At 46.8% G+C, this 19,516-nt stretch overlaps 1 protein-coding gene across 5 annotated transcripts in view; it reads right to left on the reverse strand.

Annotated features, from left to right (window-relative positions):
* The window catches only part of agrn (agrin), a gene marked incomplete at its 5' end in the record, with an annotated part of 228,243 nt that overhangs the window by 11,024 nt on the left and 197,703 nt on the right, over nucleotides 1-19,516 (reverse strand). For all 5 annotated transcript variants that reach the window (XM_079273779.1, XM_079273781.1, XM_079273778.1 and 2 more), the window contains 11 exons: nucleotides 1,837-2,020; nucleotides 4,461-4,577; nucleotides 8,233-8,344; nucleotides 8,551-8,715; nucleotides 8,990-9,080; nucleotides 11,777-11,911; nucleotides 13,320-13,549; nucleotides 14,070-14,285; nucleotides 15,952-16,144; nucleotides 17,590-18,009; nucleotides 18,391-18,510. In XM_079273779.1, coding sequence (XP_079129905.1) covers nucleotides 1,837-2,020; nucleotides 4,461-4,577; nucleotides 8,233-8,344; nucleotides 8,551-8,715; nucleotides 8,990-9,080; nucleotides 11,777-11,911; nucleotides 13,320-13,549; nucleotides 14,070-14,285; nucleotides 15,952-16,144; nucleotides 17,590-18,009; nucleotides 18,391-18,510 — 1,983 coding nt within the window. The remainder of the gene's footprint in view (nucleotides 1-1,836; nucleotides 2,021-4,460; nucleotides 4,578-8,232; nucleotides 8,345-8,550; nucleotides 8,716-8,989; nucleotides 9,081-11,776; nucleotides 11,912-13,319; nucleotides 13,550-14,069; nucleotides 14,286-15,951; nucleotides 16,145-17,589; nucleotides 18,010-18,390; nucleotides 18,511-19,516) is intronic.

The raw sequence follows: 19,516 nt of genomic DNA on the forward strand, positions 1-19,516 counted from the left end.
GTGAGCAAATGGGATAGGCTGGGGAGGTGGGCGTAAGGGGGGGGGGGGGGGGGTGATGGTGCGTTTTGTAGTTTTAATTGACGTGAAAGGGACAGTCGGCCACACGCACAAGGTTAATGGCGAAGGCAGCGACTGAGTATGTAAGAAAGATGAGGCTAGAGTGGGTATATGTCTGGCAGGGTGACAGGAAGATGATGAAAGGGATGTGCAACTCCTGAAAAAGAGCATTTCATGAATATTCAATTGACGCGCTTCATCATTTTCACAACCGCCGCCTCAGTTTGAAATCAACACATAAGAACACAAACGGAAAGAGACATCAAAGGTCTCTTATCACGACTATCACTATTGCCTTGTCAAGACACAATGGAAAACAAACGATAAAACAAGAACTCGTTGTTCACCTTCCGCTGAGGCAAGCCAATAGCAAGCAGTGTTACATGTTTCCTCTAGAGCAGGGATTCCCAAAGTGGGGTGCGCGACCCCTGGGGGTGCGCGAGCTGCCTCTAGGGGGTACGCGAGAGGAAAAGTGTAATGGCGGTCTGATGGTGTAATAATATTAAATATTTAAAAAAAATGTAATTTTAATTTAAAAGCTGTCAGGTGGGACATCTGAAGCAGTCGTAAAAGAGGAGAGGGACAGAGAGAGAGAGAGGAATCGGAGGCGAGGGGAACGGAGAGGTGCAGCACAGACAAATCGGGAGCACATCGGCCCATCGCGGAGTCAAGGTGTCATAGAAGGAAACGAGAGTGAGCATCAGACTGGGAAAAACAAGAGGAAATATGATGAAAAGTATCTGTGTCTGGGCTTCACTTGGATTGGCAACGCAGATTCCCCAAAGCCACAGTGCGTGGTGTGCAGTGAGGTTCTGGCTAACAGTCTGAAGCTCTTATTTACGTCGCCACCTGAACACCAAGCATGCCAGTGCAAGTCAAAAGCCCCTTACATTGTTTATATCGAAATTGGAGGAGTTACAAAACAGCCCAAAACAACTGCAGTCTCATTCATGTGTTGGTCTATAAATGACGCACTACGGGCTTCATATCTGGTTCCAGAACAGCGAGAAAGGGGCTACCGCACACAATCGCCGAAGACGTGAGCTTGCCAGCTGCCAGAGAGATGGTGGAATGTATGATTGGGGAGAAAGAAGCAAACAAGTTGGACATGATCCCGGTGTCCAACAACACTGTGTCGCGCCGCATCGATGCTTTGTCCGAAGACATCCTGGCTACATTAGTCGCTCATGAATTGTAAATTAAATGTGATAATCTGCCTCTGAGCCTGTGCGTGTGTGCTCGCATCCGTATTGCTCTTTAAAAGTGACGCCTTGTGTCACTGAAAGTTATTGAAACTTTGCTGCAGTGTTTCAGGGCGTTTTCACACCTTCAGTTCGTTTGCTTTGTTGCAGTTTCCCCTTTGTTCGGTTTGTGTTCACACTGCAACATTTAACAGCGGACTAAATCTTGTAAACAAACGCCACGCGCGAGCAAACTGTTCTCTCATTGGTCCGATTCTTATGCGGCTATGAAGGCTTAAAAGGCTCTGTTGCTTCTTTTTTTTTTTTTTTTTATTAAGGGGGGGGGGGGGGGGGGGGGGGGTGCGCGAACCCAGTCGGGATGTAGAAGGGGGTGCGCGGCCTAAAAAGTTTGGGAACCGCTGCTCTAGAGTAAGACCGAAAAAAGATGGCGGAGGAAACAGTTATAAGTATTCATTGCAATAACAAACTGTGCTTTGGCATCAAGATCGTCTGTGGCTCTTTGACTTGAAGAAGGATAAAGACAAATGTAATATGGCTGTCGGGATCGACGATCCCAAGAACGACCTGAGATACTCACTGTTCTGACAGCGCTCCCCTCTGAAACCATTGAGGCAGAGGCACTCGTAGGTGTCCAGCATGGGTTTGCAGAGGCCTCCGTTGTGGCAGGGCTCCTGGGAACACGGGTGGTCCTGGAACATGGCTACGTTGCTGGAGCGCAGGGCGTGCTCCTCTCTGAGGATGGGGGTACCCATCAGAATGATCTGGGATGGAGGAAACGCAGGGTTAAAGGGGCATGCCGATGACTTTCCACATACTTTGGTTTAAAGGTCAGCTGATAATGAGGCTACACATACATACAACAAGGCCTGCGTTACAAACTTGAGGCACTGAGGAGTTTGAAAGACGGGGGCATTAATTAGGCAGCAAGGGTCTCACAAAAACAATTAAATTGGGAGCTTAGGACATGTCGTATCCAAACCTCTTAAAGGTGCTTTCTGTGGTACATTTTAGTTCAGGCCTGGCTCCGGTTCACACTGACCTTTTACAAACAAACCAGGAGGATTAAACATGAAGTTATTCACAGGTTGATTGGACAGTTTTGGTGATTGCGATCTCAGAACCCATCCGACGATGGATAAGCCTCTGGGGGGCAAGGGGCCACATTTCTGGGGCGTCGGTGAAGCCAGCAGATATCCGGGCCAAGACTGCCCTCTCCGTGAGCTGCTCCTTGTTTACAGTCCGCTTAGCAACTTGAGATGCGGGACTGGAGCTGGAGTTTCGACCGCGACGTGTTCGACCGAATTGTTTCAGTAGCCAGTTTACGAGTTCATTTAAAAACCCATAAAAAGCGAAATCATCGCCAGATGATAGCCGGCGGGTTCCAAGATTGCATTTTGGCCAATCCGTTCCGCCTCCTTTGCTCTCTACACGGACTGTCTCCCTGCATTCAGCTAAGGCTCTCAGACTGCAAACAATCCGTATGTTACGATGAATAATGGCTAACAGGTGGAGACAGGACTGTACGGAAGCCACTTCGGACACACGCATGAGGATCATTGTTCAGTATGATTCAGGGTGTATTACTGTGGGGTCGCTATCACACACCTTTTAACGGACTCAGCGCACTGACAAAGTACACGGATTTCAATACAAGCACATCAGTTTTAACAGCTTTTGACCCAATAATAGGGAAAATATCCACGTTGACGTTCGTGTTGATTTGCATAAATAGCCAAACAGGTCAGGTGTGAAGTAAACCATACGAAGGACGAAAGGACGGCATTTTTGACATTGTTTTAATTTGTCTCTTGGAAGTGCCCCAACTTTAAGAAAGCAGAAAACTAATTTAATGAAGTACCACTTTAAACACCCAGAGAACCTGGTTCTATCAAATAAATACAGCAACAATTCAAGTTAAAGGTTGAATAAAAGCACCCTCGGGTTATATCGGGACTGTGTGGGGGTGGGTTGATCAGGCTGGATTGACAGCGGCTTCTCAATGAGAGCAATTCTCACATTTTGATTCAAATGTTCTTTTTAAATCACTTTTTCCATCTGAGCCCTGCGCAGCTCAAATTCGTGAGAAAAGCAGAGACAAAAATAGAAATGCAGATTTATAAGCTGCCAAACACTCAAACACGGTTCAAACGTGAGCAGAAACTTGCAGGTTCATGTCGGTGTGCCCTCTGCTTCCTCATCCATGGTAAGAACGCGGTTGAGAATATACGTCTTCAGGGCCTTTAATACATGACATACTGTATATAATATAAAGTAATTACATACTCCGGTAAAGCTTACATGATGGTGTAATCAGTATAATCTCATGAATCAAAGACCTGTGTTTATGCAATACTCTTGATATTAATTGTTTTTGACCTTTCTTTGGAGGGTTGCCTCATTATTCTTGTCTTGCTTTTTTTAATCTCTTATCTCGCTTTCATTGCCTTTGTTGTCAAATTTATCAGATTCATTTTTTCTCACACTTGAAGATGATCATTTCTTACCTCTGCCGGTTGTTGTCCAACGGAAAGAATCAAGATATGGTGCATTGTGTTTTTCCACTGAATCATCATCAAACCTAATTATCACCAGGCATACTTTATACACAGATGTTGTTGGACACGTGACCTGTTTCCACACAGGTAAAGTGTCTCAGAAATCAGGTGTTGATACAACACACACGCTAAACCGTCTTCCCTTGTAATTAACTGTTCCCTACATGCCGAGGAAGACAAAATGCCACATTTAGCTTTTGATTTGCTCGAAACTGTCAAGGGAAAGTTTGCAGAGGAGAACTAATGACAAGTTTGCACAAACAGTAACATCCTGCCTTTGTGCTGCTGGGTTATTTTTGGCACTCAGAGATGAGCTTTTTACTGAAAAGTGGAGGGAAAAAAAAGAAAAAATTGGAAGGCTGTCATGGAAAGATCTGAGAATAGTGAAAGCGGGGGGACTTCAAAATGTGCATTCTATTATTAGTGCATGCTAATCCTAATGAGCAGAGCCACTGCCCGTCACAGTGTGAGCTTGTAATGACTAAATGGGGGTCTGTAGTACTGTACTTAACGACAGCTGGACAGCTAATAGCCGCTACTGAGGGCACAAGGGCCCGGAGTCATTAAAACAACACATGTACACCAGTAGAATCCACGAGCACAGCAAATTACACAATTCTCCTTCAAGAAATAGTGGCACATTTACCTCTTGGATTGTTCCCTTGAAGCCATCCGTGAGTGCAGCCACTCGTGCTAGTCGGCTGTAATCGGGAGCTCCGCCAACAAAAAGAGACTCTTTCAGGTTAAGATCTACGTGCAGGTTCTGATGAGACAGGACACAAAGAGGTATGGTGAGGTAGTGCTGTGCAAACTCAGGAGGGGAGATACAAGCCACACACATCTTTAAAAACGCCCAATTGAACGTCTTCCGTACCCCGTCTCAGATTCCTCTCAGGGGTTCTTCTATTCAGGAGCAATGTGTTTGTGTCCGGGGAGCGTGAAATAAGTTGTATCCCTTTAGTCGAGACATAAAGAGTGAGATTCATAAGACACATTTGCAGACGTGTCGCAGTCATATAGATCGTCCCATTAAAAAAAAAAAAGAAGGAGTTATCCATATTGTAGACACTTTAACTGCACTTCCTCGCCTTCCTTCCATGTCAATACACTTGATACATTACAACGTAATTGATTTCAATGTCTCTCAGAGAGAGTGCTCAATTATCCTCGATCTGAGAGACACAAAACGACACTACAAAGGTAAAGCAGCAGCGGGCTGGACCTGAGATATGGATGCTTCTGAACAGACATCTCTAATGAATGGCTGATCATAAGCACCGACCTTTCAAACGCTTGAGTGTGGCGACGCATTAATTGCAATTCATTTGCGCTGCAGACGGCTATGAAATTCGATTCCGTCCACCGAACCTTTGGGACAATTGCTTTGCATTAGCAAGGTGCCGCTTCTCCCATTTTTCGCAAAGGAAGAGGCGGCCCACTTCAGAAGGAAGGAATTAACGATCTTTATTTTATGTAGCGCAGTAATTGCCAGAGGGCTAAAGCGGAGTTAATTGCTGGAAAAATGATGGAAGGGGCCAAATAAACCGGCTTTGTGAAGGCAGGCTGGCACCGGGCTCGGCTGTTATTTAGGATGGGATTTGGAATGCAGGAGGCAGCAGTGCTTGGCTGAAGCCCGGGGCTGTGTCACTGCACCTTGAGCCGCTTCCAACAGAGATGTGGCGGGGACCTCGGCCAAAGCCGCATGGACCCAGCGGACGTGGCTGCCGCCTTTCGGGCTCAGCCGAAAAAAGTTGTAGTTGATTGCGGGGCAAGAGTCGGCCGCCCCAGGCTCTCTGTGCAGGCCTCACTGCTCTGCAGGTAAACGTTACAGATGCATGCGGAACATGGTCCCTGGTGAGCTTGTGAGAGATGTTACACCTTTGTAATGTGCTAGAGCACACGCTACCTACGTAAAGTTACTTCTCCAGGACTTTAACGTGAGATTACATGCAATGAGATGTTCTGCTTCGTCTCACACAGGTAATAGACTGCACCTGGTGAACGAGGACAGCTGGTTCCATGGAGGGACTGTCGCACAGTGAGTGGTGCTTGTGTTGTTATGGGCGAGTGAGTGAGTGAGAGAGTGAGAGAGAGAGTGAGAGAGTGAGAGAGAGTGAGCGACTTCATGATATTATGGAGGGACTGTTCCTGTTCGCAGAAGAAGTGAGAGCAGACGGCAAAAGAACAGCTCGGCTTGGCACCTCGCCGTCTCCCACGGTGTATCTTTCTCCCCTTCGCTCGCCTTCACCGTCTTTTTTTCCTCTCACTTTGTTGGACGGCCACGCGGCAATGGCGTGATATCCCCGCCCACGGCAAACTAATGAAGCCGGTTCTTTGTTTCTAAAAACAATGGCCGTCACGGAGATGGCAGTCTTCTTTCCCTTCTTCCCGCCCACCTTCTCACCCCCTGCCACCCCCACAGCAGATGGACCGAGGTGAAAGCCAAACCGCGTTCTTTAAGAGCATCTCTACTTCGGCGCTGTGTGTGTGTGTGTGTGTGTGTGTGTGTGTGTGTGTGTGTGTGTGGGCTTTATGAAATGGCAAAGCTTTTCTAACAGAACTGGCACCTTTAAAGCTGCCTGCAGCTCTGCAGAAGTACCTTCTTTTTTCCCCCTGGGCTGTTGTTGCATGGAGAGATGGGGGTGAGAGGACAAAGTGTGGGACTCAAATGAAACATGGGCTACGGTGTGACTGGGACTTGTCTCATTACCTTGCGTGATTTCTTATTTCCAGACAGCACATCATAGAGAAGGAAAGAAAATAGGGAGGAAGAGAGTTATTAGGGGAAGACTAGTAGGTATCTGTGCACAGAGAGGCATGCAGAGCTACAGCAGAGCGAGCAAGTGCAAAGGCCCACAAAACACACACACACACACACACACACACACACAGGCCACATCTGTGAGAGCATTACACGTAGCTGCAGCGTAGCACAGACAAGTGTGATTAAGCAAGACATGTGAAGACACATTGCACATGCACCCTGGCGCTACGTACCGCAAATAAAAAGTGTGAGTTTACGCTCTAACAGTGACTACAAATAAGACGGCGAGTCTAGGAAGGCCGTGCACGAAGCAGATGGTGCCATCAAGAAAAGATGAAAAAGAGGAAGGAAAAAACACGTCGCGGATGAGAGACTGTGAGTGGCGCCACTTCACCCGACCTCATTTACAGAGTGCTGCCATTGAAGGAGAGGTGCAGTCGATTCTCATTCCTCCACCTATGTGCCTTTGAAAGTATGCGCCTCATCATATTTGCAGGCGAGCCGTCTTTGATATGATGAACACTGCCAGCATGCAATATGTATCCATACATGTGCCTGTGTGTGACCACCTTTGATATGATGTAGGCTTCTCTAAGCAAAGCGTACCCTAACACCCCCCCCCTCCTCATAGTCCTTGAAGCAGGAGTAGGACAGCAGTAGCTGAGAGCCACGCTGGAAGGGATCTCTGCATTGAGCTCCATAACTAGTCTCAGCCCATCTCTTGAGCTAGTCCCCCCCCCCCCCCCCCCCCAACATCACTTTTCCCTTGCTCTCTTTTTTTAATACGATTTTCTGACGCCTCTGTTGCTGGAGTAAAACACAATTACCATACAGACGAGGCCGGGGGAAGGACAGAGCAGTGAGAGGGAGAACAGACGGGGGAGAGCGTTGCCTCTTATAGTAAGATGCGTTGACAGAGTGCACGTTTATGATCACAAATTACACTGTTTAATATAATTGGATGACTTACGGGCGAATCAAACAATTAGATCGCCTTCATTTGGAAGCATGTACCTGCTTTATTGGTCTAGGCGCGGGGCTGAAGAGTTTCATTACGCTCTCCTCTCCTCGCTACTGTATCTCCTTTATCTGCCTCCGGCTCCCCAAGGCACCACCTCAAAGGCTGAATTCATAAAATGAACTGTGTACCAGCAGTAAAAGCTGCTTTCGCTTTGTACATGCAACACCAAGTTTTATCTCTCCAGTGCGTCAGCAAGCTGAGAAGCAGAGAGATTGTTATAATTTTCTTTGTGTGGACTTCCAGGATGTCCAAAATAAGGACAGCTTGTCAAACTGGCCCTCGACATCTGGATCTCTCCCTCTTACCTTGACGGATGTCGGGGGGGGGGGGGGGGGGGGGGAATAGCAGCACATTTTCAGCAAATCAAGCCAGCAGAACCGCATGGTGGGAAACGGCGTGAAAAAACCTTCGCAAGGAAGGAAAGTTTGCTGATTCAACTGGGCCCGAAGCGGCAAGTTAAACCACCAAAAACAAAAAACAAAAAGGAGCACCGAAGCCAGAGGTTGTGGCGATGACGTGACCAGAGCACGCAGATGATGCAACAAATGCAGTTTGTACGCCACAAGCAAGGCTGAGCAGAGAATAGGCCCAAGATAACCAGCAGCAGGAGCTTGTGAGCTTGCTCTTTCTTACCGGCGCCTCCCCTCGGACAGCGTCCTTCTTGTTCACCATGATCTCTCCTTTGCGGTTGGAGCGCTCCAGGTTGATGGTGTTCCACACGTTCAGCCGGATCACTTCCTTACTCCTGGATTACACACACACACACACACACACACAGACACCCGGGTGAGTCATCTGTTAGCATGTTCACATGTCATTTCATAGGATTATCGCACCCCAAATATCTTTGTCCCGCCGTGTTCTTATTTTCTGTTTAAAATCGATTTCATGTGTTTATTTTTCCCGAGTTGTGCGAGCTAGAGCCTCTTAAGGCTCTGAGGCGATGCTGACCTGATGGTAGCGGGTCCCTTCCCCAGGTCGTAGCGGAACTCCAGGATGCCATCGTTGAGGGACAGAGAGATGAAGTCTCCTTTCCCGTCCGATTTTTGGCCGTTGTAGAAGATCAAACCGTTGGAGTCATTGGCCATGAGAATCACCGTCATGCTGACCTTTTGACTGCAGCAACAGCACAAGCAAACACAGAGTTACACTACTACACCTGGTGACTGCTGGATTTTGGTGCACTGGTACTCTGTTCATATGGAAATGAGTTAGAGATACTACTGTATACATTCTACGTGATTAAGTGACGTGCTATTTGAGTCCAGGCCTACAGAAAGCAGCTCCTGCCTTAGGCCCAGAACAAGCTTAGTCTTTGAAAACTATCCCGTGTTTGGTAATGCATGCAAGTCTTGACTGTGCGTGTTACAATGTGAGACGTGGGACTTACCGCAGATCTTGCCCGTAGAGATGGAGCCCCTTCAGCTCCAGGTAAGAGTCTCCGTTGAACAGTGGCATGTAAGCCCCGCTCCTCTCAGCCACTGGGGGAAAAACAACAAAGAGAACATATTCATCCTCAGGTCCCGCTTTTTGGTCGCTGACAGAATTGAAATTCAGGGATAGTCGGTGCATCTTTCAGGGACAGGGATGGATTTGTGTTTTCATAGCCTTTGGGATTAACACTTTCTCTTGACAGAAAATTCAAACAAAAACCCTTACGTCTGACTGATTACACAGCCCGCCACAGTATGACAACGAACCGTTGGAGACATGTAGAGTTTAACACCACAGCCGGGACCCATGAAATAATGCAGCCATTGTGTTTTGGCAGGTCTTTTTACAGATTTGTGTCTTTGCGATGGGTCTACGTCTGGCTGTCTGGACTGATTAGGACAGGCACCGTGCCATCCTTCCAACAAGTGGCTTGACATTAAAAATCATTCAAGTGTCACCCGGGGGTATGTATTCATGATGCAAAGACTACCAGCACTAGACGCTCTCGAACACATAAACACAAACAAACACATATCTGTGTAGCCGGCAAGAAAGCTTTAATTCGTAATTGGCTGGGATTAGCTGAGCCGAGTGAGGATGGGGAAGGCAGACGGAGCTGAGAAAGCTAATTAGCTATTGTGCAGAAGACTGCTAACGATGATGGCACGCACCATGGAGGAGTGGGGAAAAATAGTCTTGCATACGCAGCAAGGATTCACGCAGTAAACTGAACTCTATTAGAGTAACAGAGCTGCTCATGATGTCGTTTCCTATAGAGCAGTGTGGTGAGTTCTTTGCTCTGTTATTTCACCCTGTGTTCAAAGCCAAAGCGCCACGATCAATAAGTTACCAGAGGTCCAGGCATCGGATGGAATCGAGCCACCACACAAAAAAAACAACACGCACGGGGAGTCAAGAAAAGTTTTCGCAGTTTTCCTTTGCTAAAATGCAGCAGCAATAAATCAGGTTGACCGTAGGTGCTGATGTCATTTTGTTTATATTTGACAATTGCTGCCTAATTAGTACTTGCGATAAAACCCATCAAAAACAATAATCAGAAAAGCCCAGAACAAAGCAGTGAAAATGCACATTCTGCCAGTTAAAGCAATCAAAGCTCCTGGTCCCGCCCCCAATCAATCAGCTCTCCTACATCATGTCTTGCAGAGTGAATCACTCTCAATTCAATACGCTTTATTGGCATGAAAGAATGAAAATTACAAGCACATGCCAAGAATTGCCAAAGCGTCAGATTACAAAGATGAAGGTATAATTCATGAAAATGGCAGAAAGCAATTAACCCTTGACACGTGTGTGTGTGTGTGTTTGAGAGAGCGAGCGAGAGAGCGAGCGAGCGAGCGAGAGAGAGAGAGAGAGAGCTTGTGGAAGTGTGTGTCCTGAAGTAGGTGTGTTTTTGTGTGTTAAAGCTGGTCCCTAGCTTATTGCAGCTAAGGAGCTAAATGTAAACCATGTTGAAATTCAAAGTCCCCGCCCCCCATCAGTCCGAGTGATCCTGCTTCCATCACTAAATTGTAATGATTTACACAGGGTAAAAGCAGGGTAAAAGCACCGAGCAAAAAAAAAGGGCATTCAATGCTATCGGAGCACCCTTGAGAAAAGTCCTTGATGGTGAATATTACAGCAGCGAGATGCACTGACGAACCCCGGCAGGATTGAAATGGAAACCATAGCTCAACTGAAAGTGCGCTCACACACTTAATATTACGGCCAATTCACCTTCAAGCATCCGATGAGTGGGCTGTGAGATACCCGCCTCTTCAACTGTTCCCAGTGCAGCCCTCAGAGGGTACGTCCTCCTTATCTCCGAGCTCCTGTCTGGGGCTGACACTCTGGCTGAGTGACGCTCCCATTAATCACCGCGGGCAGGGAGGACTGATGCGATTAGTCATCTCATTGATTCCACTGGGAAAAAATAGCCTTTTTGGAACGGGAGACGCTCTCGCTCACACGGCATTGATTTTGGTTCACCTCAATTTATTTGAATCACCTGCTAACTGGGACTCGGGTCTTGGAAGGAGGCTGCTCCCATCTGGTTTTTCTGAATTCCCAAAGGGGGTGCGAGGCTGCGTGTTTCTCTTTTGTTCGCAATGTGCGTGTGCAGAGCGTATCGGCTTTCAGTCACAGACTTCTGCAAACATTCATGACGACATCTACAAAGCAAGGGAGCGTTAAAAAAAAAACAAAAAAAAAAAATCATGGGTAGACTTGAGAATGCGACACCGCCATATATGCTAATGATGAACTTCAAAAGCAGCTGAGCCGTGCTCTGGTCTTTTCCCCAACCGCGGCCCGGTTCTGCCATGTGGAGCTAAGTATCAACAAACACGTTTGAACACAACACCTGTGGGCGGATAGGCGGGGAGGGAGGGAGGCTTCGCTGTCGCTTCCCCACTAACAAGCGTAGCCGAGCCGATGTGGTGAAAGGCCCGTCGGGCCAATCATCTACCTCGGTTCTGCAACCCACCAACCCTCCCATCCCACCCTAGACTGAAGGCTCAACCCCCCCCCCCCCCCCCCCCACTTCTTTTTACGTTTCATCTCGCTGGTCGATTCGGATTGGATGGAAATGCCACAGGGCGGAAAAAAATAAAGGTAAAAAAGGGGGCAAAAATCGAGGAGGATGAGCTGAGTCTGGAACAAAGCAGAGGTGCTCCTTGACAAGAACCGGAGAGAACAACTGAGGCGGGAAGTAATGGAGTTACACCGGGACATTTAGTCACATTACCTTTCTCGCAGTGCTTCCCTTCACGCCCCATGGGACACTCGCATTTGTAGCCTCCCTCGGGCAGCGCCTGGCACTGGGAGGATGGATGGCACCTGTTGGGCTCGCATGGGTCATGGACGTCAGCACAAGTTGGACCTAAACAGACACACACACACACACATACACACAAATCCACTGTGAGAAAAAAAAAACCCAACGTTTTAAACCAATCTCCCTTTTCTTCCATCTGAGAGGAGGGTGAGACCAAAACAAAGGGGTATGAGGATTTCCTCTGTAATGGAGGTCATTTTCTAATAGGATTTGGAAATATTACACGTCCAGATTAAACAGCTCGCCGGCGTCTGGTGGATGATGGTTTTGCCCTCTACCACAGCCCTTCTGAATTCAACCGTCATTACTTTAGTAGTCGGAGCCTGTGGTGAGGAGAGCGCTTTAATGAACCCCATCCCCGCTGAGCTCACAGGGCTCCCCCCGTTTTTTTCCTCACTCACTATTTGAGTCCCCCCCCCCCCCCCGACTGTCCTCCCCCTAACTACAAAACTCACCACTCCATTTATTCTCTCTTCTGGCCCCCCTGTGATCTGTCCCTCACCGTGAGATCCACAATCTTGGCCACTTTCTCAACTGACATGATGATAAACTTAACTTGAATGTGAGTCCGCAGGCGACGGTCCAATTCTCATGATCGCCATTCATTCTACGCCGTGTTGCCAACACAAATTTGATCACAGCAAAGCTTCTCTGGTGCAGAGGGTTATCGTGACGTCCTCCCAGGCTGCTCAATAGCAGCAAAACATAAAAACACCTCTTGTATAAAAGGCAATGATTACATAATGTGATCCTTTATCCAGCCACTAATTCATTTAAAACGCCTCCTAAAACTTGGCTGGGAGGTCGTTTCCCTAACCACCAGGTGGCCCCCGTGTGAGTAAAAAAGCGTTTGCTATTCAAGCATAAAAGTTAACTTTTAATTTAAGTTAACAATTAATTTGTTTCTGGGGCAAAACTTTCTACAGTAAGCTGTCTGCTCTTACAGAAGCTAGATTCTCTCTGAGTTGCTTGTTAGTTGGCATCAGCTGGAGGGATGGAGAAAAAAAAAAGAAAAGGAGGAAGGGATGTGAAAGTAGAGACAGGCCAAAGGCCAATCACTGAGCATTTTGCAGAAGTTTTTAATGTTTCCTGCGCCGCATCAACATTTAATCTCTCGTTTCTGTGTCGGACACACAGATTTGATGGTGTTTACAAAATGACTTCCAGGGCTGCTGCTGGGGGCATGAATTTCACTGTCAAATTAGGCTGTCAAGCTTACTTAGGATGTGTGAGTAAGTCATGATCACAGTGACTGCCAGGAGAGAAGGCAGAGTAGAGATATAAACATCTTTTTAACAAGGCTTCACATTAGAATTGTCATATTTTGTACGTAGATTGGAATAAACCTCTCAAAACTACATGGCTGTCCAAATATCCCAGTACGACCCTCAGGAACTCTGCTGACCTGCACCGCTGCGGTACTGAAGCCTCGACTTTTTGTTGGCAACCTTACCCCAGAATCCTTTGCTGCACTTGCAGTGGAACATCTCCGCCTCCTTGACCTGGCACGCGGCGTTGTTCTTGCAGGGGTTTGGCTGACAGGGGTTGTTGCCGCATTCGCCAACGCCGCTGCCGTACATGCTGTCGCCCCCGCTCTCCTGCAGGTTGAGCATCCGGTTGTTGACATCCAGCAGGCGGATGCAGCCCACTAGACCCGTGGCCACCGCTGTCCTTTCCCTCACACTGAAGACAACAAAAAAAAAGGGAGTGAATGCAAAGTTTGACACAGCCGACAGCTGCAATTATTACACTTCTGATGGTCACTTAATAAAAACGAGCTTAGGGTAAAGGAGATGCTATTAGGCTGGCGATCATTTCAATCATTACGATACCAGTGCCAATACCAGCGCCCTTAAAGGGACACTGTTACCTGTAGAGTACTTCATTTGATACTTTAGAAAGGATGACATCAGGTATCGTTTGACTGAAGATATTCAATACTACTTGGTACTGGGAATAGCATATTCTTACTAATTATTATTGCATATTCATATTGTTTACCAGGGCTCCCTTGATGGTCAATCTAAATCCATAGAGAGTCGGAAGCGGTCAGCAAAATAGACAAAAAGCTGGATTAAAGTACTGGATTCAAAATGAAAGGCTGGAGATTAAAAGGTTTCATTGAAGAGAAGCCACAGCTAATGGACTTCCCTGCCCTGCATGTCATCACACACACTGTGTAACTGTAGACGGAAGGCCTTACTCCTGCTTTATGTCCTCGGTCACCCCGCCAATGAACAGGTCGGTGTCGAGGTTGAGGCCGTCCGTGCCTCGTGGACTCTCGCCCTCGTTGTGCGGCTCGTTGTCCACGCTCAGCATGCCGTTGCGCCGGTTGCGAGTCACCACCAGCTGATGCCAGCGGCCCTGATTGATTTGTACTTTGCTGACCACTGTGCCTGTGCCCGAACCCGTGTTGAACCTGAGAAGAGGAGATACAAAGCATGTTCGTTCAGTCCAACCTTTTTTTTCCAGCAACCACTTTATACCTGTTGTGCACTTCATTTCAGCTCACAGCACTTAAGGAGGTTGTTTTCCACACGATATTTTTGTTCTCTATCGAGCAGCGCCGAATGACTAGCAGAAATCTGCTCACACTGTTCAACTAGACAAAAAGAGATGGAAGAAAGAAGGTACAGGACTTCCCATTAGGGATTCAGAAATATGTGACTGGAATGAGGCAGTCACTCATTTTGAAAAAGCATCTTCACACAATGACAACCTTTTATCTAATGAGGTTTCGCTGAGAAAAAGGCCGTATCATCACAGAAGAAGAGCCGTCGTGTATGTGCTCCCACACATATGGTAGCATTAGCACAACCTGAGAGCAATTATCTGCCACAAATAATTAGTTCTTCTCCCCACGTCTTGGATCTGCAGAGCTGTGGGTGGTAATCTCACAGCTGTATTTCTGGAATTGAGGCGGGGCTCTTTTTCAAAGCACAAGTGACTCATGATCTCCTTTGGTTTGCTGTTGATTGATCCTCTGAATGGAGAAATCTAACCTGGCCAGGTTGTGTTATTTGAAATAGGTCCAAAACAGACGCGGTGCAGAATCTCTAATGAGTCCATTCACGTCTCTCCTGAAGATGCTGCCTGCTCACCCCGAATGATTGTTTTTGTTGTGGATACAATTCCACTGCGGGGAAAAGATGAATACGCTTCTGCAGGTTTCTGGCAGGAAAATAGTCCAATTTAAACAGATCTCATGTCCGTCTACTACTAGATGCATATTGTTCAAATCCCGTTACGCCAAGGTCCTAAAGGGGCGCGACATCAATACAACCTGCCAAAGACAATGAACTAGTCACAAGGACACTGGTTTTCTGTCTGCAAGTCTGAAACTGAGGATATGGATATTGAATAATGAGGCTGTTTTCCAGGCAGACAGCGTATAATACACTACAGAGGTGCATTATGGGATGCATGGGATCCAACGTAAGGTAATTCATCACATATCCTGCAAAAAGAAGTCCTGCTCATTGATTTATTTCCTTTGATAGCCTAATGTCACTTCAGATGTTGTAATTGTAGTGTATATACTTAGTCAGCATAAATTACAGTAAATCTCAGATGGTGAATCTTTTCTAGACATGTCTGTAAGTCATTGCCTCCATCTGTAAAGACATACCTTAAATCTCTATGTATGTGATTAAAAATACAAATGAAATGCCAAATGATGACATCCTGCACATATTTCCGTGCATATGTGCCCACCATCTGTAAATGTGATCATGAGAACAGCTCCTTTGCAAGTTTGAACACATTTCTGCCTTCGTAGTCTGCAAATCTGTCAAGAAGCTTCTGTGTCTATTTAAAAAAAAAAATGTTCCTGCCGGTGGTGTTTTCAACATGTTTACTTGCTGTAATTATTTGCCTCATTATCTTCAGCGTTCTCTATTTGTTTTATTCTTATCTGCGCTCCTCTCTCAGCTGATGACCCCGTTATCGCCCACGGGGATCATTTAAGTTTTCGTCAAATTCTGATGGAACGAAAGCAGCGGAATCAACAGCTGACGAGGTTCGCTGACCCGCCCCCCCCCCCCCCCACACACACACACACACACACTCTCTCTCACAGTGCTCACCTGAGCTCCACCTTGCCGTTGACCAGAGCCAGGGAGATGAAGTCCTTCTTGCCCGTCTGGCCGTTGTAGAGCAGGAGGCCGGTCATCTCGGACGCTCTGAACTCCATGGCGATGCGGACCGTGTGATAGGCACTCATGGTTGGGAAAGCCAAGTACGACTGGCCCCCAAATGACGGGATGAAGTATCTGATCACTGTGGAGGAATGAAGACAACAAGCCAATCCTGTCATTACTACACGATTGGCTTCATCTATATTCCTATTCCTATATTGCCTATATTGGTAATAGGCGTTTAATGTGCATAATTAAGCGTGAGCGGCGAGGTGGGGGTGTGCTGCTGGCTCTTGATGGCGGAGAAATAAGCCTCTCTGTCAGTTTATTTCAGGAATGATGTTTTTCTCGAAAACGCTTGTTCGGCTTATCAAAAGGAGAAGGTTGAGAAAGAGGAGGAGGAGCTGATTTGTTCACACACATTCAAGCACTCATGCACACACACAGACAGAGGAAACCTTTGTTTTTTTCTGCAATTATGATCATGATCATCCATTTTCTCCCCCCGGGCTCCTTTTCTGTCCGTCTCTCTGAGGAGAATGGCAGCTGATGAGCTCCTTCGTTTCTAATGACTCGATTGATCTGGGGGAGGCCGCCGCGCAGTTTCCATGCGTGAGCGTGTGTTGTGCGTGACTTAATTTAGCCACTCGAAGACACACACTGATTCTCACCAGCTAATCCCCATCGAAGCAATTACTGTCAATTATCTTAGGCTGCAGCTGCGTGAGGTTGCTCCTCGTCCCCCCAGAAAAATCCCAAAGAAGGGTAAAGGACGGGGGGGAGGGACAAAAGAGTTGTGCTTCTCCCTGATTCATGATTTTCTCCGTGACGCTGATTGGATTGCGTGTTGCCTTTGGTGAGCGGCTCAGCGGTTGCTCACTTCCACGGCGTCGAACCTGTCGGAATCACTTGAGATGAGCTTGAGGCTTCGTGTTGTGTCTGACTCAATCGCACCGAAACTTCTTTGTTCTCAACTTTTTTTTTGTGAAAACATCTAGTAGACACTCCTCTGCGCTGAGCTCTGATTGCTGTTGTCTTGTTGCGCTTTAAACGACCCAATAAATCATCCGTGATGATATAACAGCATTTACATATTCCAGCACTAGCAGAAAGTCATTACTCACACGGCTACTTAAGGTGTCACTTTGCAGCCACTTTGTGAAGCTACAATTACACAAAACTACGGCCGAACAGAGGAAATGTGTCTTTTTCTTCTTTACGAGAAAAGTTTCATGAAATGAAACATTCCTTTTATATTTGATATATTTTTTTAAGTCATAACGTTGTGTTTCATGCTACTTCATGAATATATTAAAGCACTTACAGAACAGCTAAAAGGCATGATTGGCACAATGGAAAGGGAGTGCCTAAAACCCTCTTAGTTGTTGCAAAATCACTGTAAAAGTCAGCCTTTGGTGGTTTCATATTTCTGTAGTGCATACAATTACAGTACAAGGAAAGTCTGATCCAGCTCATTTTCTAAGATGCGTTTGAAATAAGCTCGAACCTTGAAGCAGTTGAGAGTAATAACAATATATGAGAGATGAAATGCCTCCTAATGTGTGAAGACAAAGAAGCAACACTCACCCTTCTCACACACGGAGCCTCCTCGGCCAGCGGGGCACTTGCAGCTGAAGTCGTTGCCGTCGTCCTCGCAGGTGCCCCCGTGGAGGCACGGGTGGGAGCTGCAGGGCTTCTGCAGCTTGTGGTGAAGCCTGCCCCTGACATGAGCCGCGGTGGTTGCCGGATGCGGCGCGGTCGTGGTGATGGCCGCCGCCGTGGTGGTGGTGGTGGTTGGCAGTGCCGTGGTGACCGGCGCGGAGGTGGTGGTGGTACGCCTGCCATTGTAAGGCCTGCGGGTAGTGCCTGGCGGGCGACGGGTGATGTACGGGGAGGTCGGCGGAGGCCTGGTAGTCGTGGTGGTGGTGCTGGACGTGGTGGTGGTGGGAGCCGCTGTGGTGAATGCCGCCGTAGTGGTGGTGGTGAAGAAGGGGATAGAGGCGAGGCCTGTCAACGGAGAACAATAGAAATTAGACATTAATGTAATGTCTTCTGCATATTTTATTTTTTCTTTGTCATTTTGTACAATTTTAATATTATATAGGTGGAGGCTTCAAATAAGCCAAGTTGGCTTTCTGTCTCTTCCTGCACTGTGATTCATTTATTTGTTATGTTTGATTATTTTAGATTTTATTGTTTGAATTGTGCAAAATAAATAACTCTAACTCTAGACAAAGTAAAAGAAGTTAGTGTGTTGAGCCTGCAGTCCTGAGATTGTCCTGTTCAACACCCGTGAAACCTTTGATAAATCACCTCATGAACAACTTAAAACCCCCTTTTCATTTTATTCATCCACACACACTCCTGTTAAAACCCATACTGTATTACCATAATTGGTGAAGCGAATATTCTCGTCCTCCGGCTTCTTCACGGCGATGCTGGTCTCTTTAGAGGCCTTCAGCTGTTTCAGCAGGGCTCCTTCGATGTCCTCCACCGTGTATCTCGTATCTACAATAAACAAGAGGCACGACCATTCAGGACACGGCCCCCGGGGAGCACTCCAAAGCAAACACGGGACTGTGCCGCTTCGGCGGAGCAATGTCTACATCAGAAAGCCCTGTGTGTGACAGGTGGAGGACCCTCAGGGACCACTTGTCCCCCCCCACCCGCGCCGCTTTTTTCCAGATGAATTGCTCTCATAACGTTCGCTGCAGATGTTCTCTTTACAGGCCATGGAGGAGCGCCGCTCAGCGTTGCCCTGCATGAAGGTTATGAAGGACACTAAACGCCGGTTGTAAAATTAAAAAAAGCGGGACAGAGTGGGGAGGGTGGAGTTCTGTTGGGTACAAAAGGAGCTTTGAGACCCAGTTGAGGCTTCAACCATATCAGTTTGAACTGAATCCACACACAAAAACTACTAATGAGAAATCTGCATGTTCTTAGTGGATTCATTTGTTCTTTTTGATAGTATAAGCTTGTGAATAAAACATTAGTGATGTAAACAAACCTTTAACAGATTAAAGAAAGGACTAACTGCTTATTAATTGTTTTCCAGTGTTTGTCACTGTATTAAAACACCTGCCAATCAATTCTAGCAGCAGCACTCAGGGTGGTGATGTGCAGGTACAATATGATTGCAATTGTTTTGGGGAACACGAGAACTGTACGGAATATTAGAAAAAAAAAAGGATCTAAAACCGTGATTCTCTAAATTTAGAGTGCACGTAGTTATATGTATAGGAGGAGTAATAAAACATGAGGTGCTGGTGCAAGGAATCCAGTAGAACTAATTTTGCCTCTCCGCCTTACAGTCCAGGAGTCACCAGTGGAAATGTAAAGTGCTTAAGAAATGGTGAAATGGTGGCTAATTCAGCATAAAAAATAATAATTAGGTATTCCTTGGCCGGTGGGCTAACTTTCATCCCCATTTCATTTAAATCCAGTCAGACGTCTTTGTAGTTATCTGACTTGCTATAAGACAAAAGGGGAACAAACCATAACTGAACCGCATATA

The sequence above is a fragment of the Melanostigma gelatinosum genome (genome assembly GCF_949748355.1).
Source record: "Melanostigma gelatinosum genome assembly, chromosome: 8".
NCBI classification, from domain to species: Eukaryota; Metazoa; Chordata; class Actinopteri; order Perciformes; family Zoarcidae; genus Melanostigma; species Melanostigma gelatinosum.